Raw genomic sequence first — 27,375 nt, 5'->3', positions numbered from 1 at the left:
ACCATCCTACCCATCCTTGGTGCACAGAAGATGAAAGTCAACTGTTATCAGTGTTTCAACATCACACCTACTGAGTGATATGGGTGAAGAGGTAAATGACAGGAGAACAAAAGGCAATTTTTGTACTTAGTTTGCTTCCATTGAATGGTCTCTGAAACTATACACCAAAAAGACCCTTTGTGTGGCCTTGGCTGGAACAGGCAGGAGCTTCCCTGAATGGACCAATGGCCTCGAGAAAGCTGGGGTTTGTAGCTGTGTCCTTATGTCCTATTTTAGATCTGAATAACCTTGGGAAGTCCATACAGAACACCTGGTAGACAGGGAAAAGGCCCAGGGTTTACAGGTCAGGGCTGCAGCCTGGGGTCCCCACTTGTTGGCCTCAAAACCTGTTACTGGAGGTTTCTCATCTTGATTATCTGCAGCACAGCTGCTGTGTAGAGTCAGTGGTAGAATCTATGCAGAAATTGAACACAGGTCCTGGCTCATACAAATGACAGGTGAAGTCTTTATTCCCTTTGCCAGTTAAAGATCAACCATGATGTTATAGATCTCTCTCTCTCTCTCTCTCTCTTATTTCTTCCCTTCTTTTTCTGATCTTACACCTACCTCTCCCACTGAGCATTAAAGAACCCCCTAGATGGCCCCATCTAATCATGCCCAACTCTCTCCCAGTAATACTAAACTCAGCTTTACTCTGCATTACACCTCAGTGAAAAAATCCAATTTACTGTGGCTTATTTGGAAAGAACACAAATCCAAAACCAAGAAAATTCCTAAGATAGATACTGGCAAGCGGAAGTCATTCTTCATTCAGTGCCAAATTATGCCTAATTCATTTGGGCTAATGGGGAGGGCATTAAAGAAGAAGGGTATAAAAGCAATTTCTCCTGTCAGCTCCATACTCCACTTGCTTTACTTTCCTACTTCATTAGCCAATCATTTGCCAGGAGAAAATTCCTTAGATTCAATGCAGGTTACAGAACTTCCCCTCAGAAGGTTCTGGGCTCCAAAATGTCAAACTCACCCCTTACAATAGACCAAAGACCTCCTCCTAGAAATGACCCACCCTCACCTTCCTCTTCTCCCTGAGCTTGGCAGCTTCCTTTGGATGGTTAAAACGGAACATATTTGTTCTTCCCAAGAGAATCACAGCACCTGAGGACAAATAAAGACAGCAATGAATTTACAGTGAACAGTAGGGTCAATTGGCAACTGCATAGCACAGACTGTACAATTGAACTATAATTTCCAGTGTATCTGAAAACAATAAGGAAAAGCTTTAGTCTCAAAAGTCTGCTTACGTGTGGTATTTTTAAATCTGTGAAAACTTATTTTTACAGCTGGGTGTCACAATATTCATAACAACCTAGGCAGAAGTGATAAATCTAACCTATTATGAGATTTAAAACTTAATATACAGATAATTAGACTTCTGATTGTTCAAAAGGGGAAAAATTCAGATCTCTAAGGAGATGTAATATCATGCAAAGCATATGGTCACACATTTAGGAAATGTTTATTAATGTTGATAAAAGTAGAAATCTCAAAGAAAAGGGCTTTCAAGAGAAAACATGGTAGAATTAGCAGGTATTGGTAGCTATGACTAAAATCTCCTCCAAGTCTGATGGGGAAGAAATTGTGCACATGTCTCCTTTCAAGGCAACAAGCTGTCTCACCCCAAGAGTCGCTTTAAAACATAAATGGATCAAGAAAGGCTCCTTTTAAATGACTAGACTCTTTATTCAGTAAAGAACTCAAGACCAATGCTCAAGGATGACAATTTGGGGAGGAGGGAGAAATACAGCTTGAGTAAGCAAACAAATCATTATTTCCCTTTTCGGCTCCCAGTCTTCCTCTCCTTCTACCCATCTTCCTTTCCTCCTCCCCATCCTCCCCTCTTTTTTTTTTTTTTGATAATGCACAGTTGGAGATGGAATCCAGGGCCTACCCTTTGGTGTTTTGTACATAAGACCTCACTATATAGCCCAGGAGATCCTCCTTCAGCTTCCCAAGTGCTGAAATTATAGGAATGCCCCAACATACCCAATTCAGTCTATTTCTAAAGACAGTCCTATCAAAACTAGCACAGAGGCCATGAAGGGCATTGAGGTCCAATCCCTGGAATCCTTTAGAGAAACAGTGTTACAAAGAGATTTGTGGTCATGTATGGTTATGGTGTCTTCCATGCCTGGGCATCAACATCTCCAGACAGACACCTGTGTTTCCTCTATATCTAAGTAATGACTGATCTGTGAAAATACTGAAGCCAACCATGAAGAATGACCATCCAGCACTGAAGTGATAAAAGCAGCCTGGAATAACTTAGAACAGATTTTTGTGATGAGGATCAAAGCTGGATGTTCTGGACAACCAGAGAACAAGAGAAAGTATGTCAGGTGGGCAGAAATGAAGAAATAGGTAGTGCCTTGGACAAGAGGATGGCTTGCTATGCTTGGGACAGAGGACAGAGTCAAGTCCACTCAATACACAGGATATCTGAAACAGCAGCAAGAACCGACATGGGACAGAAGTAGCGGAAATAGTCTGTGAGAACCTGGAGACAACAACAAAGAGTTCTGATTAGAGCTCACAGGGGGGTAGTGACAAAACTCAGCCCATAGATATGTTCTGTATGTCCCATAATACAATAGCAAAAGCAAAAATATTAGTTGAAATTTGAAAACTAGTCCTCTGACATTTACATAAAACTCTGGTTTTCTTTCTAGCATCCCTTATAGTATTAATATATCTTTGTTTTACTACTTGGCAAAATCCCTGGGCTAGTGATGACTATGATATTGGATAAGGCACATGGTGTTGGTTGGTTATGGTCAACAGTCTCTTGCTTGGGTGGCACTTTCACCTGTACTCTGCAGGTTATACCATAACCCTAGACACACATGATGGGGCTTCAGCCAGATTACCCTCTGTTTAGCAGATGTAGTGTTCTGATGTTTCAGGGGAGATTCAAATTCAGTATAATCAGCCACCTAACAGGGAACAAGTAAAAGGTTTGTTTTTAGCAGTTTTCATTATTTAGAAGAAATAGAATTAACTTGAAAAGAAGACAGGTTTAGGAGTTAGAAGAACAACAGTGATTACTACCCCTTCTACAGTCTCTGCTAATCTCCCATCATATAAAATCACACTTGTGCATTTCCCAATTACGGAAGGGCACCATTACTATAATTAAGAAAGGTGTTTCCCATGCCTCTTAGTACTAAGATCAGAGCCATGTGCTGCCCAGAAAGTCAAACATTAAGAGCCATGCTTAGAATATATGTACATGTAATGCCCTTAAAGTTACATTAGAGATTAATAAGGCAATCACATTCCAGGTGTTAATTATATCTAATCCAATTCTTTTTTTCCTCTGCTAATCAAATGCCCAGCCATGCAAGTTGGAAATTGCTAAAATATGTTAATGAAAAATAGAATAGGATTTCAGAGACATATTTCAAGTCACATTAAATCATTGAAAATAATCTAACCACCTATGTTATTTGCATGAAATACGCATTAAAACCCTTTTAAGGAGTTATAGAAAAGAAAGAAAAACTATCCATGACAATTCATTATTTCCATCTAAGTAATGTGTCAACTATGTGGCATTTAAAAGGGGCCTCATAAAAGATAGCTTCCTTTCCTCTGCTGTTCATTTTTATTCAACAAACACTGAATCAGAAAGAAAAATGTTTCATTTTTGCCTGTTGTGGTTGTTCACTCATTTATGTGACAAATACTTAAAGAACACCTACCTGGTGCTAGTCATAATACTAAACACGAGGGATACATCACTGAACATGTCAGACTATACCTTGCCTTTATGAAGCCTACACAGCAAACAAGAGAATGATATAAATAAACTAAAAGATAAACATTAGGTGAATGCAAAGCTGCAACTGAAGGGGAAAAAACTCCTGTTGTGGAAGCAAAGGAGGAAGGACTGAAGGGGAGTTTGAGAAGGTCTCTGCAGGAAGTGACTATGTTAATGTCTAGCAGTGGGAAAAGGGATTGGTAAGTGCCTGGAAGACAGACACATGACTGTGACACAGGAAATGAGAAACATTTTTGAAGAAAATAAGATTTGAGAAAAAGGAGGTAAATTGTCAAGGGTTCTACTGCAAGATTCAGTAACACTTCCTGGATCTTATATAGTTGCAAGAGAAAGACACTGTATGAGCACAACAGGATTGGGTTTGTTTCAGAAATACCATACTTGAAACTGATGGAAGCACGACCAAAGGTGAGATGAGTAGATATGGACAGAAGAGCTGGGAGGCTACTACAATGGTTCCTCAGGGCTAGGGTAGGAACGAAGTAGGACAACAATCTAGAAGCTATTCAGAAAATAAAATAGTAGAAGGATGGTGAGGAGGATGGCTATGAAGGTTGGATAGCATAGCAGTGGAAAGTGGTGTGGGAGAAATCATATGTGGTTTTAGACCAAACAAATTTAAGGTGCCTTTAAAGAATAAAAACATCAGTTTGCAGTTGTAGGAAAAAAAGGCCTGAGTTCCCTAGCTAGCTATCCACATACATATCAAATGTGTATCTGTGTGTGAGTGTGCACGTGGGTGTATGGTCATATAAACATGTATATGTAGACACATGAAAGGACACTGAAAATATAATCTGTCTGTCTGTCTCTCTTTTTCCCTCCCTCCTCCCTCCCTCCCTCTCCCTTCCTCTCCCTCTCCCTCTCCCACTCCTTCTCCCTCTCCCTCTCCCTCTCTCATCACCAGGGAGGAGAGAAAAGGAAGGTGATAGGGAAGAAGACCTAAGAGGAAGCAGTTTAAAGAATGCTAGGCTGGCTTTTATTTTCCTCCTGTGCAAAGGAAAAGGAAAGCAAAGGGGATGTCCAAGAGCCCTCAGAGGAACAGGCAGTGATGCAGAATACTTCTGTGAGATGGGCAATAATGAAGAGACTAGAAAGCTATATGAAGGGGGTGGGCTTGGTGACAGCTATGTGGATGGTGGGGGAAAATAAGATGGAGGGGGTTGAGAAGTGAAGTAAGGATGAACTGAGTGTAGATGGCTTTTCCAGTTGTAGAGAAGTCTGGATAGGAACAGTAAGACCTGGTTGGTAGCAACTGGAGTGGGGGGGGGGGTTTCTGGGGTGGTTTGTTTTGTTTTTGTTAAAAAGAAACTCATGAATATGCTTATAAAAGAAAAATGGAAATGGATAAAGGAAGGAATGAAAGAACCAATGGATGAGAATGGCAGATGGGGTAAAATACCTGATGAGACCTGGAATATGAGTCCCACCTAGAACCCCTGGTGTGGTCAAGAACAAGTCAATGCTCACCCTGTCCACAATTCTACTAATCACCAAACTGGATCATTACCAAGGTTCCTTCTAAATCTTAAATTCTTTTTTGGGGGGGGGGTGGGGGTGAAGGGGGGAAGGGTTGGTCTTGGGCCTTGAACTCAGGCCGGGGCACTGACCCTGTCCCTGAATTTTTTTGCTTAAGGTTAGTGCTCTACCATTGGAGCTACAGGCTTTTTAGTGTTTAACTGGAAAGAAAGAGTCCCATGGGTTTTCCTGCCTAGGCTGGCTTTGAACTATGATCCTTAGATCTCAACCTCTTAAGTAGCAAGGATTACAGGCATGAGCTATGGTTACCCAGCTCAGATCTTACATTTTTTGGAACTATGACCACTCTCTGCTCTAAGGCTATTGCAATTAATTACAACAGATGGACTTTTCCGTCATGCATAATTGTAATTTTGAGAATCCATCTGAACTTCTTTGAATTACAGGATGACTTTTCTGAGATTACTTCAGAGCTTGTAAATACATGAAGACAAACAAATGCCAGACAGTCTTAAAGGGGAATGAGGGGAAATGGCCCTGTAATTGTAAAATACAAAAGCCATTTGTTTAAAAATGGGGGGGTGGGGGAAAGCTTTATTTAAATCTCTGTAACTGAATGCTGGTTTCACATGGGCTTTTCTTATTTTAATATTCTGAGTAAGCTGGATAAGATAAATGTTCATTTTTCTAGCAAAGAAGTTTAGGGACAGTCATTGGTAATATGACAATTACTGCCTCCTCAAAATTTACACAGGGGTTTTCTAATTCTACTGCTACATAAATGATTTAATTCATTTTTTTCTATTACACATTGCCATCTGAGTAATATGGAGGGGATAGTGGATTGCAGAGACCATTCTAGGCTACACTGATGTAATATATAAGGAAGGCAACTATGCCTCCCAGATACATGGTCCAACAAAACACAGTCTCGGGGGTACCCTGGCAGTAAAAGTTGATGGCTCCTTCTGACCCTACTTGAAGGATCCTTCTTTATATCTTAATTACCTTAGTCTCCCCATATACACACAAAGACACAGAGAGACAGTATATAACACACTGTTAAAATATGCTCAGTAGAAGAGAGGTCATCATTGTAGATAAAACAGCTGGAAAAGTCAGACTCTGTAGAGGAACATAGAATTTTCTGAAATGTCACTGGCACGGTAATAGAGGACAAGTAAGTTTGAGTTTGTTTGTTTTGAGATAGAGGTCTCACCAGGGAGCAGAGATTGGTCTCTAACTCTCTAACTCTCTTGCCTCAGACTCCAGAGTGCTAGGATTATAGGACTACACCACCATGCTCAGTTGAAGATTTTATTTCTTTGCTTGATTTGGAAAAAAGAATTTGCTTGCCTCTAGTAACTTTCTTTTCAATTTAAAATAATGCCTTAATGCCTTGAAATGAACTGCAATACCACCATTCAAGGATCCGGATACAGTCTCATTTAGTATAACATACATGAACGCATAAAAACAGATAAAGTAATATGCTGTAGGGCTTTAAACTCTTGTAACATTGGCTTTATTATTTAAGATAAATGAATTAAAACAAGTTTTCTCTAACTCAAAAAATGGCTTTGGGAAGTCAAGTGGAGAAGACTACACAGTGCTTGTGGTAGGTAAGAAAACTTCATTGAATAGCAAATGAATTAAAACAGGACACAAGGTGTGGCATTGCTTGGCCTAGGTATGCATGATATACCCTATCTTGACTGGATACTTCAGCAGGCATCAAACCATGCCATCAGATTATCAGCTATTATTTTTAAATAGGATTAATGTATCTGACACCTTACAAAAAAAATCTACTTGGGCCTTGTTACCTTTCCTTTCAATATTTACATTGAAAATATGGATTTACAATTTCCTACGTTAGATGAATCACTTCAGTCTTGTTTATTCTTCATAAAGAAAAAAACTTAGGCTCTGAGGCTTTCAAGACAAAAAATTGATTTAAAAATGTTTGCTATTGATGTTTCTGGCTAAATAATCAATTAAGAATTATTTGATGAATTGCACATGATCTGAGTAAAGAGCTTTGCAAATTACAAAATGCTACAATTCACCTCCAAGGAAACCTGTAGATACAAGCAAGCAGTTATTTGGGGACTCTGGGAACGGCATGGGTGAGTAGGGACTGTCTGCTGTCCTATGGAAACACCTCATGGGAGAAACCAAGAGTACAGCATGGAATAGGTCTGACCTTCCTAGAGGAACATGGCAAGTATATGAAGTAATTAGAAATCCCAAACTGGATGACAACATGACAGATTCTACTGTACTGAAAAGCAAGGCATTACAATGCTTGGTCATCCTATTAGTGACGTTCTTTCCATTAACCCCAGGTGCTCACATTCTTAGCTATCAACAACACTATGTATTCACTGTTATCAGTGACCTCAACTATTCCTTTCTAGTCCCATGCAGTCCAAGTTTTCAGTAGCCTATTGATCCATCTGAAAAATTTTTACAAAATTCCTCTATTACCTTATCCCTAAGCTCTGATCTTGTCTTCCCTGCAATCCCTTTCTGTCCCGATCACATACAATCCTCCCTGGGGACCAAGCAAATGCTTGGTTCTTCACCTTTTGGCCAACATTTCTACTCTGCTGAAAGGCAAGCAATGATTCCCTTCTACCTTGTACTGAAAATTTATGTAACCAGTCCGGGACTTCAGAATCCCATGAATGTGCCCATCAGTCATGCCCATCCTTGGCCTACCATTGTTTCTTCTCCTCACCTGCCCCTTTCCAGTCTCCAGGCACTTCCCCTCTGTACATTTTGGTGGCAACCTATACAAGTCAGTTTTCACCACATGCTATTATGACGAATTCATTCGTGTACTCCAGAATTTAACACAGGTTAATTTTTCTCCTTTTCAGAAGTTCAAAGCTGGGTACAACTTTGGTTCTGCACCCGATTGAACAATCAAACCCCACATCAAGTCTCTTCCCCTGAATGTAACTAGTTTTAGCCTAGATAATACATTCAACCATTGTTTGAGGACTCTTGAAAGTAAACTGTAGCACATGGACTGAATAATATCAGGATGTGAAGTACCACCAAAACAGATAATAAATTTACTCTCTTGTTCTTCCAGTGCTTCTGAGCTTGATCTAGGAGGAAACTCAAACACAGCTATTAGTATACAATGAGAGTATGAGGAGAAGCCTTGCAGTTTGAGTTGCATGGGGAAATGGGGCACAGAGTATTCCCTAGTAACAACAGCAGCATCAGCAGCATCAGCAGCAGCAGCAGCAGCAGCAGAAAACCCATGAGAAAAGGGAACATCTCCTTCCACTCAGACAAGCTGCGGTGCCCAACAAGGAGAGGCTGATGGCTGTTGCTTTATTCTAACTCTCTGTACTCTTAATCCTTAGCTCTGCACATGGTAGAAGGTATAAGAAGTAGAAGCCTCTATTTTTCAGCTGGAGGATAAAATGGGAAGACCCAAGAAGGGGACTGGAAAGCATCTGGGAATGTTTAGGAAATGTTTAGCGTGAGGGAAATGTTTAGCAAAGGATCTTATGGCATTATTTATGATGTCTTGGGTGCACCACTACCTGTGCAGAATGGATTGTCAACAGCACACTGATCCTGAGAGCTGAGCTAAACGACAGACTGTCCTGATGCTGCAGAGTGGCCAATAGCTGGTGCTCTTTGGAACAGCAATGCAAAGGTTCTCCACACTCCATCAGTACTGGAACTGGAGCAACAGCTCACATAAGCTAATTGTAACTTATGACTGAAATACAACCAGGTAAACTACCTGCCAAATACCAAATAAGGAACAGAGCCTTTAAATGTATGTTTAAATTTTCTCAGAATATAGTCCATTATTATTCATTAGTAAGGGAACAACCAGAAAAATCTCAACTAGTGTGGCAATTTTTTTTTTTAAATCAATGAGGGCTAATAGTTGGGATTAAGTAAACAGAGCCTGAGAAATCTGTGGAATAATACTGAAATAGCTAACTATCAGAATAAGAGGAAAAGTGTACAGTATAGAAAAACAATATATTTCAAAGAACCTCCCAACTCTGAAGAAGAACATAAGCCTACGGATTCAAAGCTCAGCAAACTCCAAATAGGAACCCTCCAAGAAATCCCTGACAAGACACACTGCAAAGCCCCTTATAGAACATGAAGCTCAAAGTGTAGTTTTAAAAGAAGCAGAGAGGCTAGGTACAGTGGCTCGCATCTGTTATTCTATCTATTTAGGAAGCAAAGATGAGGAGGAGTATACTTCAAAATAGCCCAGGCCACACACATATCTACCCGTCCCCCCCAAATTGTAAGTCTCCCATGTCAATCAATAGAAGCAAAGCTTAAATATTGGCATGTACTTGTTATCCCAGCTATGTAGGGAGCATAAATAGAAGATGGCAATATCCAGGCCAACCAGGCTTATGTGTAAGACTTGATGGCTCAAGTGGTAGAGCACCAACCTAGCACACAGAAAGCCCTGAGTTCAAATCCCAGAATTGCCAAAAAATAAACAAAAAGAGCAGAGAGACCATGAAAAATAGATATGATGTGTGAAATAATAAAGAAAGGGGCGGGCTGGGGATATGGCCTAGTGGCAAGAGTGCCTGCCTCGGATACACGAGGCCCTAGGTTCGATTCCCCAGCACCACATATACAGAAAAACGGCCAGAAGCGGCGCTGTGGCTCAAGTGGCAGAGTGCTAGCCTTGAGCGGGAAGAAGCCAGGGACAGTGCTCAGGCCCTGAAGTCCAAGGCCCAGGACTGGCCAAAAAAAAAAGAAAGAAAGAAAGGGGTAAAGGAAACTGGCAAGCAGGAGTCTTAGGTGCTGAGGCCCGAGGCACCAAGAAACTGGTTTTAGTATGACTAGCTTCAGTCAGTTGTCATGCTGAAGCATGCATCAAAATCATGTGCCAATTTTGAAAAAGCCAGATCACTGGGTCCCCATCTCTAGAACTTCTAAATCAACAGTGTCGATGGGAATTTGCATTTTTCGCAAGCTCTCAGGTCACACTGATACTGCTCATCGGGGGATGCACTTTGCGAACCACTGGGCTTTAGATAGATTATTTTCAAAACAGCTAGGGCTTTGACATTTGAAGTATTTGTTAAGTAAGCACATATACAAATGTTTGGTGTCATATTTTCATGTCTCAAATTTGAGGAAAACATCTAATGAGTGTTGAGGGCAAGTACAGGTGAGCCCACAGAGAAACTGACAGGAGTATCTGCCGGCTCGCTGTAGGATGTGCAGGTCCCTTGTACTCACATCACACCTACCCTAAAGTGCTAGAAGATCAATTTCCTTTTTGAGTTCCAGTAAAACTCTTTTCTAATTTGTCACTGAACAACTCACAGCAGCCCTCCAGCAGATGAAAATTTTATCAAAGGCTCCTCAGCTCTGCTCTGCAGACAATCACTTGTTCCCTCTTTCAGGGTACTTGAATAGATGCAAATATATTTTGGCACTCAAGCATAACACATTCAAATGTGCCTATGTGTGAATTTCCCAGATGCAGTTTCTGTAGCACTTCTAAAATAAGGGATGAATGTTCAATCGATCTGACAAACCATCAAGAAGACCAAAGGAGTCCACTGATATAAATGGAAAAATTAATTGTATTTTGCAACTATCAGCTTCAAATTACCCTGTTAGTGAAGGGGAAAAACATAAATAAAATGAGAGAATCATTCCTAGCAATTATAACACAATGCTAAGGTGACTCTTGAATTATAATGTACCTGGGTTTTGTACCACTTCAGATTAAGTATATAAAAACAAAAGGAAAAACCTAAGAGTCAAAGACCAAGAAGAGCTAGGGACATGACCTCAGGATCAAATCTGTGCTTTCTTTGTCCCAAAGACTCATTCTTGTCATGGAATTGTGTAATGGAGTCATGGAGGGTAGCTGAACTTTGAAAGGACATCAAGAGAAAAGTATGGTCAGTCGCAATGGCACATTCCCTATATATCCACAAATGAGGAGGAAAGGATGCCAGGCCTAGGGTAACACACTGGGTGTATATAGTTGTATAGATAGATAGATATCTCAATATATGACATACAGTATATATATGGTATATATGTATATATATGACACACAGTATATATATATATATATATATATATATATATATATATATACAGTATATATGGAAGCCCCAATGGTGATAATAAGCTAAATTTAAATGTCTACTAGTTGAAAGTTGTAATTACTACATGTAATTTTCTTCTGGTATTAAGGCTTTGGGCTTGCCAGGCTGGCATTCTAGCCTTGGAGCCATGTCACCAGCTCTATTTCTCGCTGGCTATTTTTGAGAGTCTCTCGAGTTTTTCTGTCTGGGCTGGATTCAAACCTAGATCCTTCTACTCTCAGCCCCCAGAGTAGTTGAGCCAGCAGTGAACTTGTGTTTTTTTAAAGGACAGCCTATAAATATATGAAAGCAATCTACCAGTTAAGACACATCTGAGAACCAAGTACTCTATCAGTGATTGAAGCTCATAGTGAAAATATAAGACCCTGTTGAAAATGCAAGGTGAACCAGAAGTCCAAGTAAACTTTGGAGTTAAGATGACTAGAAATCATTGACTTAGGTTAAAACCCAGCTGCATGTTTTGTTCTAATACCTTTTTCTTCTATAAAAGGGAAATAGTCATAGATCTGTTGTTAAAAGCTTTCTTCCTAAAAACAGGGTGTAAGATATCACAAGAAATGTACACACTGCCCTACTATGTAACTGTACCCTTTTTGCACAACACCTTATCAAAAAATTTCTGTTTAATTAATAAATAATTTTTTTTAAAAAAGCTTTCTTTCTGCTATGCCTTTCATGGATCCAATCACTGGACTAGATACCAGCAAGGATCATTCTAAAGGCCAAAAGACAATGGGGTCCAGAGGGTCCAAAAGACTAACCAACCCAGTAAATCAGAAGCTACAGTTAGAACTACAAATACAGGAGACATAGATGACTGAATTTTGTGATACTTAGGGATATGGGTACAACCCAGTCCTGGCTCAGAAAGCATGTAAGAGTGTGTGTGTGTGTGTGTGTGTGTGTGTGTGTGTGTGTGTGTGTGTGTGCACTCACGCGCATATATCAGCCAAGTTTCATTAGAGAAAGCATATTTTGGGTCATATGATTGATAATAAAGAGTCTGCCATAATCTTTTGGTGCAGTGTTCTATCTATATCAATAGGGCAGTGATAAAGTTATTTCTAGAGATCCATCTTCAAGAGGTTTGGCTCCCGACTGTTAATTCAGAAGATCTGACTTTGCAGAAATTAAGTAATGGAAGGACTGACTACATACATGCCATAAGGAATTTACTTAAAAATACTGTTTCAGTGGTAAAAGCCAAGGTAGTGTTTAATATAAAAATGCTTCTATGTTTAATCCTATTACTTATTCATTAGGTTTTAGTAAAGTACATACACTATTATGTTCTTTTGTCTATAGCCTTTTTTTCCTCTTACTAGTAAGACCTCACAGTTGCAGCTGCCAATCTTTGTGCCTGACCAAGCCCCACCCTTCCTCTCCAGCAGTGAAACTCTGTCCTAAAGCCAGCATGGATCCCTCATGTTCACTACTTTTCATTTCGTGACACATTTTCTTCACCACAATGTGCAATATCCATAATGTCTCAAAAGCATATTCCAAGTCTCATTTTAATAATCCTCAGCCATCAGGAAATAAGAGGTAGAGAATTCTAATCTGTAATTCCTAAAAGACTAGATGCCCCACCCTCCCCAGGATAGGAGCTATCCGTAAAAGAAAACGTGTTCGTGAAAAAAAAAATGTTATCATCTTGTTGATCTCCCATAGTGCCTTGAATCAAGAAGTCATCTTGCATTTCATTGCCCTAAGACTCGTTAATGGCATTATACCCAGTGTGCAGCATTTTAACACCTTCAAACAAAGCATTTTATGTCAATTTCATTAACAGTGATACTGAGTAAGCAGCTCAGAAGCACAGCAGAATGCCAGAGGAACTCAAGCCCATCTGATCTGAGTATCATGGCACCACAGTAATAAAATAATTAGGAGTATCCTGTAGGGAAAGATAAGGCTGACAATTAAACTTCAATAACAATTAGTATTACCATTTTATTAGTTCAAGTCATATCTGTAACACAGAGTACAACATTTTAGTTCTGCCAAGCTCTGGTGGCTCATGTCTATAATCGAAGCTACTCAGAAGACTGAGATCTAAAAGATCATCACTCAAGTGGTCCAAGCAGAAAAGTCTACAAGATTCCATCACCAGTTAATCATCAAAAAAGCAGAGGTTGAGGCATGGTTCAGATGGTAGAATGCCAGCCAAGAGCAAACAAGCCAAGTGAGTTCCAAGGGCTAATTTCAAGCCCCAGCACCAGGAAAACAACTAGCCAGAATAGGTATGCTTTTAAAATTGATTTCCCAGTCAGGAAAAAAAAAAAGCTTAAAATTAAATTTAGGAAAAACACTTAATACAATTACTGCATTAGAAACACTGAATCTTTAAAAGGCCTCAATCCACAAGAAACACATAACTATATAAACAATTTCTTCAAGCTAAATAAATAAGCTAGCAATCCCTTTTTATGAAGACTGAGAATAGTAGAACAACCTCACAATTAAATGTTGAGTTCTAGGCAGTGCCCATGTTGAATGATACCTACTCTAAAAGAAACCTTGGGGATCAGGATGAACCCAGAACATCTTGTGTCAGACAGGAAACAAGCAAGCACCTACAACACACTGGGAACAGGACACAGACAGTAGGAGTCATCCTGAAAGGACTCCCTCTGAGGAAACTTGGGGCAGTTTGAACATCAAAATAAACAACAGCAAAACCGATCAAAACTTACTAAATAAAATAGCTCTGAGGTCCTATTGACAAATAACTAAATTAATAAATCTTGAAAGAAAGCTTATTTTTATTGATAAATGGAGAAATGATAAAATACGAAAATTACTTTTAACCACCATCAGAATAATTATTCAGCAAAATAAAAATAATTAGTTCAAAACCAGCGGCAAGTGTTGTAAGAGATAGAAAATTCATGATTAGAGTAACTTCTTAATATGCTTATTAATAAAAAAAAATAAGGGGCAGTCTTCAAAGTGAAACAGCACAGCCAGCTCTAATGTTAATCAGGGAATCAAAGGAACACCACCAACAATGGAAGGAATGGATGGCATTGGATGGAATTCCAATGGATGGAAACTATGTAATGGATAACAGGGAAAAAAAATCACACCACTTCATTTCCGATATTCCTATCAAAAATGTCTAATAGGCTGGGCACAGATGGCTCACATCTGTAATTGTAGCTAGTCTTGAGGCTGAGATCTGAGGATTTCAGGTGGAAGCCAGCTCAGGCAGGCAGATCCATGAGACTCTTATTCCCAATTATCCACCAATAAAGCCAGAAGTAGAGCTGTGGCTCTAGTGAGTACTAGCCTTGTGCAACAAAAGCCCAGAGACAGTGCATAGGCCCTGAGTTCAAGCCCCAGGACAGGCACATATATACACAAAAAGTATAGTAGTAGTCAAATCCTAGATAAATTGATTTAGCTGCTAAAGTCATAAAAGCCCCAAAGAAACCAAGAAATTGCAAGTTGCAGAAAGACAAAGAGGTCGAAAACACCACACACACACACACACACACACACACACACACACACCCCACACCAATACCCAGTCCCAATATTGGACCGAATGTTAAGACCTCTAAGGAACACTGTTGAGACAAATAGCAATGGCAAAATCTGTGTGGCATCTGGGAGTCAGATGACATAGTATCAGTGTCAGTGTCTGTTTTGTAGTTGTATAGGAGAATGTCAGTCACTGTTTAAAGAAAACATGCACCCAAATATTCAGGGGTGATGAGATTTTGTTACATCTTGCCTCTCAAATGTCCCCCAAAGGCCTGTGCAATCAAGGTTTGGTCCCTAGAGTGACACAAAAGGGAAAGGATGGAACCTTTAAGAAGTGGGCCTAACTGGAAGCTCTTCCAAACATAGGGGGAGGGGAAGAACCCAGGAGACCCTAGGCTCTTCCTCTTGACCTTTGGTTCCTGACCATGAGGTGAGTTATTTGGGGTGGTGACATGGTCCTACTATAGTGGGCTGCCTCACCTAAGGTTCAAAGCCACAGAGCCAATTAATCATGGGCTAGAATCTCCCAAAGTAAGGACCTAATAAAACTTTTCTCTTTATAAGTTGATCATCTCAGATATTTTTATAGCATTAAAAAGCTGACTAATGAAGGTACCATTTACTTTCAAAGTCCTATGCCATTCTTGCATCTTTACTAAAATATTGAAATTACTCCAAAGGGATAGTAAGACACAATATCAAATCCTCTGTACTTGTTATAACTATTCATAAAATGAATATAAACATGGAAATTACAGTATTAAAAGAAACCTCTATGTTGAAGCATACTTTTAACTTCTGATAAACCTTTTTCTTATTTCCATAACAGTAATAGCTTTTAGATAATTACATATATGCTCAATGTTTAATTTAACAAGACAACGGCATGATAAAGCAGACCTCCAGCAAAACAAAAAATAGCATAATGAAGCAGTCTCTACTCTTTATACACACAATCAGTAATTACCTCTAGCCAGCTTATTTTTCAAAGGATATATGCAAAGAACTCTGAAAGGCAAACAATAGATACCTTGGTTTAGGTGTGTGGCCTCCATGATCTGCACACCATTCACGGAGCACTGTGACCCACTCAGGGGTATCAAAGTCACTGTGCCTCCAACATTCTCAAAGACACAGTGCTCACTCTCCAAGTCAAGGCCATGAAGAACTAAGAAGAAAAAAACAAAGAACTTTTCCCCTTTGATATCATCTACAATGACTCCCAACCATTCATTTAGTTCATTTTCATTTTGAACACTCTCTTTTCTATGAAAGGGTTATGAAGTGAGTGCAGACAGTGAGAAAACCGATAGAAATGAACACATTACGTATTTCCTCAAAGGATCTATTGCCTCTGCATAAAGAAATAAGTCTGGAGTATTAACTGATGGCTTTCTTAGGGGAACAATAGTTCAGTAACTTGTTTTAACTGCTACTACCACTGAGTTGCTCTGTCTGATACCATCACCCAAAGATCACAGAAAAATAGAAGGCAAACGGGCTCTGTAGATCTGGGACTTATTATGACCTCCACAACTATCAGATAATGCATATACACAGTGAATTCAGAGGTTAAAGTGACCTGGCACGGATCTCCACAGGCCCAAGAAGTCTTCAAAAGTTGTCATAGGATGCTCATCACCACAGCCTATACCAGTTCTGAGACCTTTCACTTTAACTTGCTAAAGTATACCTAATTATCTCTGAGTATCTGGGTTGGGATTGTTTGAAGAATGGTAAATATGAAAACTGGGCAAATCTACATGATTCTCTCTCTCTCTCTCTCTTTCTCTCTCTCTCCCCCTATTTCTCTCTCTCCCCCCTATTTCTCTCTCTCTCTCTCTCTCTCTCTCTCTCTCTCTCTCTCTCTCTCTCTCTCTCTCTCTGTCTTTTTTGTGGGAGCAATTGACCCCAAGGCTTTATGCATGCTATAAAAATACTCTACCACTTGAGCCTAGGATTTTAGGCAGTGCTCTTGGCCACTATCTCAGAAGACAGACTAAATAGCTCCCACTCTTTCTATAGAACTGTACTATCAAACATTTACCATCAGAGGGAACATGTGTTCTTCCCATTCAACATCATTCAGAGCTACTCCAAAGGTCAAATGCATAATTCAACTAAAAGGCATGATGCCAAAGCCCACTCAAAAGCGCTTGAATCTAGGGACTTCTGGGGTTTGTGTTCAGCTCCCCTGGATCCCAGGAAACAGTAAATTCATATAGAAAATCTATGATTAGCTTGATTCATAGCTTACACTTGGTAAAAAGGCAAGTTCATTACTAGCAATTCTGAACACATTTGAATGATTTAGGGTTTTGCAAATCCTTACTTTCCTGCCATCCTCTCCACTCCCCCAGACAGACAGACACACACACACACACACACACACACACACACTCTACCATCCCCAAATCTGCCTCCACAAATTGCCCATGTGGTACTCAGAAAGTCTGAGAGAGCCTCTGTTCAGTCTGAATCATGAGCTATTTGTATCTGTGGGCCTCCAAAAACTTTTAGAAAATGCTGTAAACAGCAACTTCTCATGGGTGTATAATGTATGGCTTCATACATGTCCTCTTAGTGCAGGTAAGAGGATCTTCCTTGAAAAATCCTGAAGCCCTTTATCTGCACCTACTGGCTTATTTCTGTCCATCACTAACCACTATAACAAGTGTAGAATGGTTCAAGTACGTACTTTTGAAAGTGCTGACAGGTAGAGGATATGTGCAGAGTGGCAGAAAGGACACAGAATTCCATTTAATTCACAAATCTGCATTATTCACCTGAGTTGTATTCATAATTAGAGAGATGCACATACTGACCAATATTACATATTAAAATTTTTCTCTGTATAATTACTTCAATGTCAGTCATTCAAAAGAAGGTTTTTCATCAAGTATGAATTTCAGAAATCACTGGAAAGAGATCTTTGATAAGGAGTCTTACCAATATCTTGCTCTGTTGAAGCATCTTCTCTACCAACATATGTCTGACCTTCCTAGGGGAGAAAAGTCAATCACATTTATTAATAACAATAGAAAGATGGCTTGCGCCTCTATTTTCATTCAAGCCCAAACTTCCTTATTGGCTAATGGCTGATGGATGGGGTAAGCAATATCCGGGGCAGGCCACAGCCGCAGTCCAGTTAGGGATACAGTGGTTCTGAGAGAACAACGAGCTGTGCCTGCACAATGACAGCACCAATGCTGAGACCCAATGACCAACAATGGTTAGGATTCTGCCTTGGCATGAATGAACAATCTGCTCATGGCCACATCATCGCACCAAGTGCCTGATCCTTTCTGGAAAAATTCTTCTGTGGTCAGAGGTTTCTTTGTGTCTGAAGTCATGGCACATGGGAGACTATAAAACTCAAGTGCAAGACCAATCTCATCTTAGGTCATGTATCAGGGAGAGAACATTAAAGCCAAAGTCAGAAGGGCAAGCACTGATATTGATATGGGCATGGGTCACCTGCTTGGAACCAGCCTAACAATCAAGGCAGGAGGCAGAATTTTACAGTCACCACAAAGAACCAGGAAACTGCACATATAACAAATCCTAGTTCTAGGTGCAACTTTCTTCCTCAGTCCTTCTGACTTTTAGTGTCTTACCATTCTCCTCCTGAATCTACACAATAGAAGACAAATATGCATGACTCATCACTTAACTTTAGAACTACATAAACATGAGAACTTCAAATACCACAGAATCCCAATGAGCTGTTGAAAATCCCCAAAGGGTTCAAGGATTTGTTGTATATTCTTTAATTTAAAAGTTGCATTTATGGCCATAAAGTATTACAATAAGCCTTGCCAGAGTCTAAGGGGAAAAGTGGAAACAAAATTAGAATGTTCCACTTAAGCAGTTTCTACCTTCAAGTGATATAAGATGATTCCAGTACTCAGAAGGTCATCATCAATGCCAATCAAATGAGGCAGTTCAGAATCCAGAACAACACCAATCCCTTCTTTCCTAAGAGCTAGAGTTTGTTCCTGAAATTAGGAGAAGAAAAGAAAAGGGAAACGTTATTTTGTGGAAAGAGAATTTCAGATTAGGTATTTTTAAGATTGTGAAAAGCAGTTATTTTATTTTTTTTAAATGTAAGAAAATGAATATTCAACTTCATGTGGAAAACCTGGCAAAGTGAATTTGGAACAAGTTAAAAGCTCAACAGTAAGATAAACTTAAAGCTGACACACAACTTTTTTGAAGTCAATCTCACAACTCATCTTCCTTGGGGAAAGATTTTAGAATCACTGTCTATGAAGTAATTGTTCCCCTTCCTAGTCTGATTCACTATTGGCTGAATAATCTGCTCTGTGCATCCTTGGAATTAGTCATCCATGGGCCCAGGGCTACCTCCAGTTCCTGCATCAACTTCTCCAAGTCTGATTCTGCTGGATTATTCACCCACATACATATCTTCAATCAATGTCTCAACAGTAGCCACTATCCCTATCACCTCTCATGAGCCTGTATGTCCTTCTAGATGACCAGTTTAACTTCTCTGGACCCTTTGAGAGAAAAATCACCCTGTGATTTTTCCCATATGTGCATTTCTCCCAACTTGTTGCTCTTTTGAACCTATTCAACAGAAGCTGGCATGTCTGGATTCTACCTAAACTCACTCCCTTTATGGTCTCATCCTCACTCCTGACTTTACTTGCATCCACATGCTAAGGACTCTTTTTTTTAATATAATTATAAAGGTGATATGCACAGTGGCTACAGTTACATAGGTCAGGTAATGAGTACATTTCTTTTCTTTTCTTTTCTTTTTTTTATTTTTTCGCCAGTCCTGGGCTTGGACTCAGAGCCTGAGCACTGTCCCTGGCTTCCTTTTGGCTCAAGGCTAGCACTCTACCACTTGAGCCACAGCGCCACTTCTGGCCATTTTCTGTATATGTGGTGCTGGGGAATTGAACCCAGGGCTTCATGTATACAAGGCAAGCACTCTTGCCACTAGGCCATATTCCCAGCCCGAGTACATTTCTTTTAAACAGTGCCATTCCCTTACTCATTTTCTCCCAGTTTTTTTTCCCCTCCTGACCCCTCTTCCCCACCAAGTTGTAGCGTTAATTTCCAACAGAGTACCTAGTGAGCATCACTACTGTATTACTTCATCCTTTCTCCCACCATTTCCTTGCACCCAATGGGCAGTAAAAGACAAAAAAAAAATTATCCTTGGACATGATAAATTAAAGATGACTCGAAACATTCACATAGTGAGACCAAAGTAGGTTATTGTTAGAAGAGGATCAGAAGGGCTCAACGGCTATGTGCATATGATCAGACTTGAAATGAAAACAAGGTTTTTATGGTACTGTTTGCTAAGGACTCTTGAAAATTACCAGAGTAGAGATCTTCCTTAAATTCCATACCTATCAACATATATCCACAAAATGCAATGTGTTTGTGGAGATGCCAGATAAGCAACTCAAACTTACCACATTTTAAAACACAACCCCCATCCCATCTAAGTAAATGCCTCCTTTACTGTTACTAAGGCCCACAACTACAGTTGTACTTAGCTCCTTTCTTTTTCTAAATGTTATACCCATTGTGTTCAGTCCTGCTCTCAAAATATGCCTCAAATGTACTGACACCAAACCACATGCAATCACCTTCCCCTGTCTCAAATCATATCACCTTTCACTTGGATTACTGCAATAATTCATGTCATTGTTTATGCCCCTGTGTGGTAGATACCCAAGTCAGCAGCCAAAGGAATGTCAGAGGCAGTTATTCCTCTGCTGGATCCCTTCAAAGATCTTCAATTTCACTGGGATAAAGGCCTAAGTCTTTTGATGTTTTACAAGATTAACCAGATCGCATCACTTCCTAATCTACATTGTCTGCTGCCTCTGCCCCTTTGTCACTCCAGTCTGAATCATGACTCCTGGCTATTCCTCCAATTTGCTGGCTAATATTCATTTCTGCATACTACTATTGTTGCTTCTGCTTTTGGGACCATGGTTCCTTCTGCCACTGCTATTCATTCTCTTCCCTAAGAACGGGATTCCTCAACCTCAGCACTACCAACATTTACCATCTGCCATCACCAGGCACTGGTGGTTGTTTGGTAGTGTTCTTGGTTTCTATCCATTAGGCTAGTAACCCCTCTCCTTGCACAAGGTAGTGACAACCATGTCTCCAGGCATTCTCATGTGTGTCCCTTGGGAAAGCAAATAGTCTTCAATTGAGAAACACTGTCCTAGAGAGAGACATAACTTCACTCATCACATCCTCATCTCCTACACAAAAGAAAAAGCACAAAACTTCCTCACTACAATTTCTCTTCTTAGCAATGGTTACACATGGAGCAGCCCCTCAACTGACATTTGTTAAATGAATGAATGCCAGATACCTGGAGTTCAGAGCAATGTAAAATAATAATAATAACAACAACAACAACAACAACAACAGCAACAGAAGCAGAGACATGCCTCAGAGAAGATCGGCAGGCCTACAGCTAAACATCAACCAGAAATGGCCCAGACCAAAGACCTCTAACCTCAGGCCTTGTGGATGAAATTTGAGTTTAGCCCAAGCAGTTAGTGAGACTTTTTCTTCAAAACAAAATAAGCTAGGTGCTTGTCGCTCACACCTGTCATCTGAGCTATTCAGGAGGCTGAGAACTGAGGCTTGCAGTCCAAATTCAGCCAGGGCAGGGAAATTGTGAGACTCTTACCTGAAATTAGACATCAAAAAGCCACAAGTAGAGACATAGTTCAAGTACTAGACAGCTAGCCTTGAGCAAAAAAAGCTCAGAGACAGTGCCCAGGCCTAGAGTTCAAATCAATGGACCAGCACAATTAATTAATCACAAACTAAGTGCTGGTGACTCATGCTTGTATTCCTAGGTGCTTGGCAGTTGAGATCTGAGGATCAAGGTTTATTGCTAGCCTGGGCTGAAAAGTCAGTAAGACTCCATCTCCAACATAACCAGCAAAAAGCAGGTGTAGAAGTATGGCTCAAGTGGCAGAGTGCCAATGAGCAAGGAAGCAAATTCAAAGGATGGTACCAACAAAACAAAAAAAAAGAAGAAAAGACAATGATAACAACAACAAAAAGGCCAGAGGTTATAGCTAAAGAAGAGAACTTGCATAGGAAGGAAGAGGCCTCAGATCAATCAAGTCCTTAGGAAAGTTTCAAGCGGAAACCTGACAAATTCCAGAAGATGGAAGACTAAAGGTAAAATTTTGAGACTTGAGGTTGAGCTTCATTCTGTTCACACTGAGTCACATCTCAGAGCATGACACTGCTCTGTGCTTACAGATGTGAGGGAAGTAAAGTAACAGAAGCAATTTCCAAGCTACTAGCAAAGCTGTAATCAGAGATACTCTTGGTGAATCCTTTTCTCTCCCCTGCCATGAGACAGGAATGACCAAGGCCCATCCCTATATCTGAAAGCTGCTGAAGCCATGAGCACTAATCCTTTTATTCCTGGGATAAATTAATATACTTGAATAGCATTTATATGTTAACATACAACCTACTATTCTTTAAGCAAGAGATTCAGAACTTCTCAAGTTACTGTTCGAGAAAAACTGAAATTCTGCAGACAAAGGAAATCCAAAGAGGTCTGAGATGGAATGGGAAAGGCAGAGAAGTCTCCCAGACCTTTCCCTCTGCAGACAGAAATCCAAGCTTCAAGTGTACACCCATACACTTAGAGTCATACAAGAGGGTGATAGAATGAGGTGGCCAAAAAAAAAAGCCCACATAAAATCACCACTTAAAAGAAAGCAATTTAATTTAACAACCATTAAATAGATATGCAGAGAAAATGACCAGTGCATAACTTAGTTTCAAGAAAAGGAAATGAAGCGTATCATTGTTCTTCAATTACTCCTCTTATCAGCCAGGCTCTCATTCCACGACTGGGAACCTCAGGCGCTAAGGTCAGTAGACTGCAGTAACCTTGATTTACTCTACCAAGGCCCTCGCAAATCTTAGCTAAAAGGAGCCTTCTACATAAAACCATGTCTACTCCTACTGCTCAGATATTGGTCATAATTCATGCTTTTCCTTCCACTGATAGAGTATAAGCACAAATAGGAAGCATGTGATTTCTTTTTAAAAGCTATCTATGGCAGTACAGAATTCAATCACACAGCTGCAGTTCATAAAATAATGTCCCTACTGGAAAGTTGGTTGCTCTGAACATAGTGTTGACAAAACGGGCATGTTGGCTCCCTGACAATGAATGGTCTCAGGCCTCTAGGTCCACGTGAAAAGGAGAGTGACTCCTCTCCTAAGTCCAGAGGCATATGCATTTTCTTTCTGCTAAGGAGTGGACAATAAACCAGCCCCCCTCCTTGAAATGAAAAGGCTATATTTTAGACTATAATAGCTCCCACTCAAACTAGAAAAATTGCTTTGGACTATATCCAAGTTTCATTTAATGTTCTTTGAAAAAAATAGAAAAGCACTTTTTCCCCCCTCTTGAAGTAAGTCTCACAGATTTTGAAAAGCACTGGCAATTCATAACATTGGAACCATTAGGTCAAAAGCATTGCTTGTTTCTACTGAGCCCCACCACACATACATAGCACAAAACCTGCACAAGCACATTGACATCCATATATATAATGGGGAAAACCTGAATTAAGAGAAAGTTTTCCTGGATGGAGAGTGGAGGTAGATGAATTTGTGATTAATGCTGCCCTAAAGCTCCATGACATTCAAGCTGCATTCAACTACATGATATTATAAAAGTGTCACCTCATAAAACTGAAAACGAGGGCTTAAATCATTGCTCAAGTGAAAAAGTAATTTCAGACAAAAATATCTATCACATATAAAATATTTATTGAGTGGCATCTACTGTTATACATAATTTATGAAACACCTCTTGGATAAGATGGAATACTTCACATAACAGGGTGAGCGGTTACCCCCCTTCCCCCGACCTCCTGACACACTGGGCCCCAGGGGAAGAAAGAAAGGCAAAATATGTACAGTTGCAAATATTTTGCATTGAATCAAAGCTTTCAAGCTACCAAGATTATATGAAAAAAAAAAAAGAAAACTATGGACTGACTACAAGTGTCAAAACATAACATCAGCTTATTTTAAGTATCATGTTCATTATGTTCATTAATAATATGTTCAGTATGTTTTTCTTCAACTTTCAGATACATATTCAGGTAAAAAAAACCTCTGAGTTTAAAGCACATGACCAGTATGGGGGCTGATACGGAACCACTGCTAATATATTATGGGAGTTGTGAGAACAGCTGCCTGGATTCCAAGGGAAAAGACCCCATGAAGACATGGCTCATGGGGAATGTTCCTACTTCTTTTAATTTCAGCTATCTCCTTAGTACCTATGACTATGCCTTACAAGACTTGATGACTTTCTTGAATAAATGAGTAGGAAATTACCAATATAAAAACTTACTGTCTGGAGTGTAGCTCATGGGTAGAGCATATGCTTAGGATGCCAAGGCCCCGAATTCAATCCCCAGCACAAAACCAACAATGCAAAACAAAACAGCAACAAGAAGAAACTCACTAACAACAAAAATCTACCATCTTATCCTATTTGGCATGCCCATCTGGAAGGCTCAGGAGTGCATTGGCACAACCTTGGCAATGTGGCTGCTCCATCTGAAAGTAGAGCACTGTAGGAATTGTTTCCTGACTCTGAGTTTGCCAAGTAGTTACACAGTAATCACTCAGTAAGTGTTTAGGTAGACTGTTTCTTCCTCCAACAGCAAAAAATTAAAATGTTAGAATCATTTTATGAAAATTTCAGAATTATGTCAATGGTTAAATCTTGTAGAGTTGACTCTGTGTGTGTGTGTGTGTGTGCGCGCGTGTGTGTGTATGTGTATGTGTATGTGTGTGATATTTGGGTTTGAACTACTAGTACTGTCTACTGGTTGTTGTTTTTTGGTATAGGGCCTTGTGATTTTGCCTATCTCAGATGGTGATTCTCCACCTATCCCCCTAGCATAGCTATAATTACATATAGAACCCTCCATACCCATCTTATCTGTTAAGAAGAATGGAAGTCTTGCTAGCTTTTTTACACAGACTTGCCTCAAACCATAATCCTCCCAATCTCTGCCTCCTGAATAGAAGTTAACTCACATTTTATAAAGTAAACCTAACTTCTACAACTTAGTACAGTTAGAATGTGGGGAGGGGGTAGGGCAACACATGAAGATTTTAAAGTACATTCCTAATATGGGTATCTGGAGGGACGAAGAAGAATCAAACAAAGACTTCCACAAACTTTTTTAAAAAAGATTAGAGCTACTCTGAACATTTTTAACTGAATATGATCTTATTTAAATGTAGCAAATAGAAAAAAAATTAAAGATTTCTTATATTTCACCAGAATGACTCTTGACTTCAAGAGATGTTCCCTAAAATACCCTTCTAAATTAAGAAAAGAATATGGGATCTGCTTACTGTGTACAAATATTTTTCATACAGGCTTTAGATTTGAAGCTCCATTACTTTAACCCACACCTGTTTGAGGATGTCTTCCTCCTTCCTTACACTTGATTGGATGATATCACAGCTGAGACACTGTGGCCGTATGTTGGGTCATGTTTCCTTTCCCTCCAAATATGGAAGATAAACTGCAAGGTCTTCAGAAGTTAAAAATTGCTCACAAAGTACTAAACTAGTTTAAAAAGTTATGCAGATTATTTGATTTTTCCCTGGATATTTTAAGAGGTTCTCCTTTATCCTTGATATTCAATGGCTTAATTAGGGTATATCTCAGCACTCAACATTTTGTACTCTACATTTTCCTGGAACACAGAATATTCTCCTAATCATCACGGCTCAGTTCTTTCATTTATTTCATTTCACAATTGTCTTATTTTCCATCTTCAGTTTCATCTGTTGACTGTCTACTTCAGGAATGCCAATTTTCCTTATATCCCATTTCCTTTGTCCCCCATATCCTTAAGCTTCCCACTGCTTTAATGTCTTGCTCCTTTCACTGATGTTTACTGAGACTATCCAGATTTTGCTCTCAATAACTTGATTTTCATTGGCATCCATCTTTTTCCTTGAGGTTTCTAAGTTTATTTATTAGTCCTGCTATAATGTTGCTTTAGACCTCAAAAATCCTTCTTTAGTCTATAATCTCCTTTTATTATCATCTTGTTTTGTTTATTGAATTTATGATTCTCATTAACTTGTTCCATGGAATAAAACAGTTGTTAGGAACTCCCTACTATGCCTTTAATTGTTTTCATCTAGATTAGGATCTGTTGTCTTTTGATGCAATCTTTCTTTCTCCTTCCTTTTCTTTTCTTTCTCTTTCTCTCCTTCCTTCCTTCTCTTCCTCCCTTCCTATTTTTTTCTTTTCTTTATGCACTGATTTATGGCTATAGTTACACTTATATAATGGCAATTCACCTTGCATGTATATATGTGTGTTCTCCCCCAAATCCCATATTGTCCTGCCCTGTGTGTGATCTTTCTACTTGGAAGACTGAGAAAGAAGTCTGCCATTCTATCCACTTTTCTCTAGTCACATGGAATGAAAGGGGGGCAGAAATTGAGGCACTGTAAACACTTTGCTCAAGTTCCTGAGTTCTGTGCTATATCTTAGAAAAAATCTTTAAATAGCCCCTTTCTGTTTGTGACTGGATTCCCATGGGGAGTAGGAAACAGCCCTCCTACTTGTGCTTCTCTGATTCACTAGACGTTCACTTACAAGAAAGCATCAGCATTGCTGATTATCCAAGTTGCTACCTTCAACCATTGCTATCACTCCTCAACAACAAAGCCAACTTGTTTCTCTCAGGAATAAAGGGCACGGAGGACCCCCCGCCCCCAGACTCAGCCTCTGAGGCTCAGTCTTAGGAACACACCATCACCCCTTTCCCTCCTTTGGTGTCTCCTTTTCTCATCTGCTTCTTTTTAGTGATTTCAAGGTACCACCATTGTTGTAGGCTTGTGTACTTATTGTGCTTCTTATTATTTCCTCATTTCTCTGAAATCTGCAATATCATCTCCAACTGACTTTCTGGCATCAAAGTTAAGCATACAATTGTAACAAGTAACAAAAAGGGAAGCAAGGAAAATGAACACCTTCCTTGGGGAGATCTACTGGGCAGATATACTGTCTAAAAACACGGGCATAAATAAAAGCTAGGAACCAGTGGGCATCCAGATCAGTTTGTAAGCCCAGGAAAAAAACGGTCTGGAAAGCCAGACAGTTGCGTCCTTACTTCATTCAGAGACTGGGAAAGCAATGAGAATTCTGAAAAGAGCAATTGGTTGAGATTCAAAAGATGAATCCAACAGAGATGAGTTGATGAGAAGAAATAAAGGAATGGGGAAAGAGGATTAGAAAGGAAGGGCTGGCTTAACAAAAACTGAAGAGGTTAATGGACTTTCAGTAACAAATACTTTACTGATTGACCTTAAGCAAAGACATTCTCC

At 39.6% G+C, this 27,375-nt stretch overlaps 1 protein-coding gene and 2 long non-coding RNA genes across 8 annotated transcripts in view; 1 reads left to right on the top strand and 2 right to left on the bottom strand.

Annotated features, from left to right (window-relative positions):
- Positions 1-27,375, bottom strand: part of Kif16b (kinesin family member 16B) — a 269,825-nt gene that overhangs the window by 118,070 nt on the left and 124,380 nt on the right. For all 6 annotated transcript variants that reach the window (XM_048348767.1, XM_048348768.1, XM_048348769.1 and 3 more), the window contains exons 13-16: positions 18,828-18,947; positions 17,899-17,950; positions 15,980-16,117; positions 1,073-1,155 (exon numbers count right to left, since the gene is read on the bottom strand). In XM_048348767.1, the coding sequence (XP_048204724.1) occupies positions 1,073-1,155; positions 15,980-16,117; positions 17,899-17,950; positions 18,828-18,947 (393 nt within the window). The remainder of the gene's footprint in view (positions 1-1,072; positions 1,156-15,979; positions 16,118-17,898; positions 17,951-18,827; positions 18,948-27,375) is intronic.
- Positions 6,359-9,208, top strand: LOC125353234. The gene is made up of 2 exons (XR_007211292.1): positions 6,359-8,538; positions 8,570-9,208. It is a non-coding gene; the product is annotated as an uncharacterized LOC125353234 (long non-coding RNA).
- Positions 18,994-26,462, bottom strand: LOC125353237. The gene is made up of 3 exons (XR_007211294.1): positions 26,449-26,462; positions 21,074-21,077; positions 18,994-19,258 (listed from the first exon to the last, which is right to left on the bottom strand). It is a non-coding gene; the product is annotated as an uncharacterized LOC125353237 (long non-coding RNA).

The sequence above is a fragment of the Perognathus longimembris genome, chromosome 6 (genome assembly GCF_023159225.1).
Source record: "Perognathus longimembris pacificus isolate PPM17 chromosome 6, ASM2315922v1, whole genome shotgun sequence".
Taxonomy (NCBI): Eukaryota; Metazoa; Chordata; class Mammalia; order Rodentia; family Heteromyidae; genus Perognathus; species Perognathus longimembris.
This window is presented reverse-complemented; position numbering and strand designations above follow the sequence as displayed.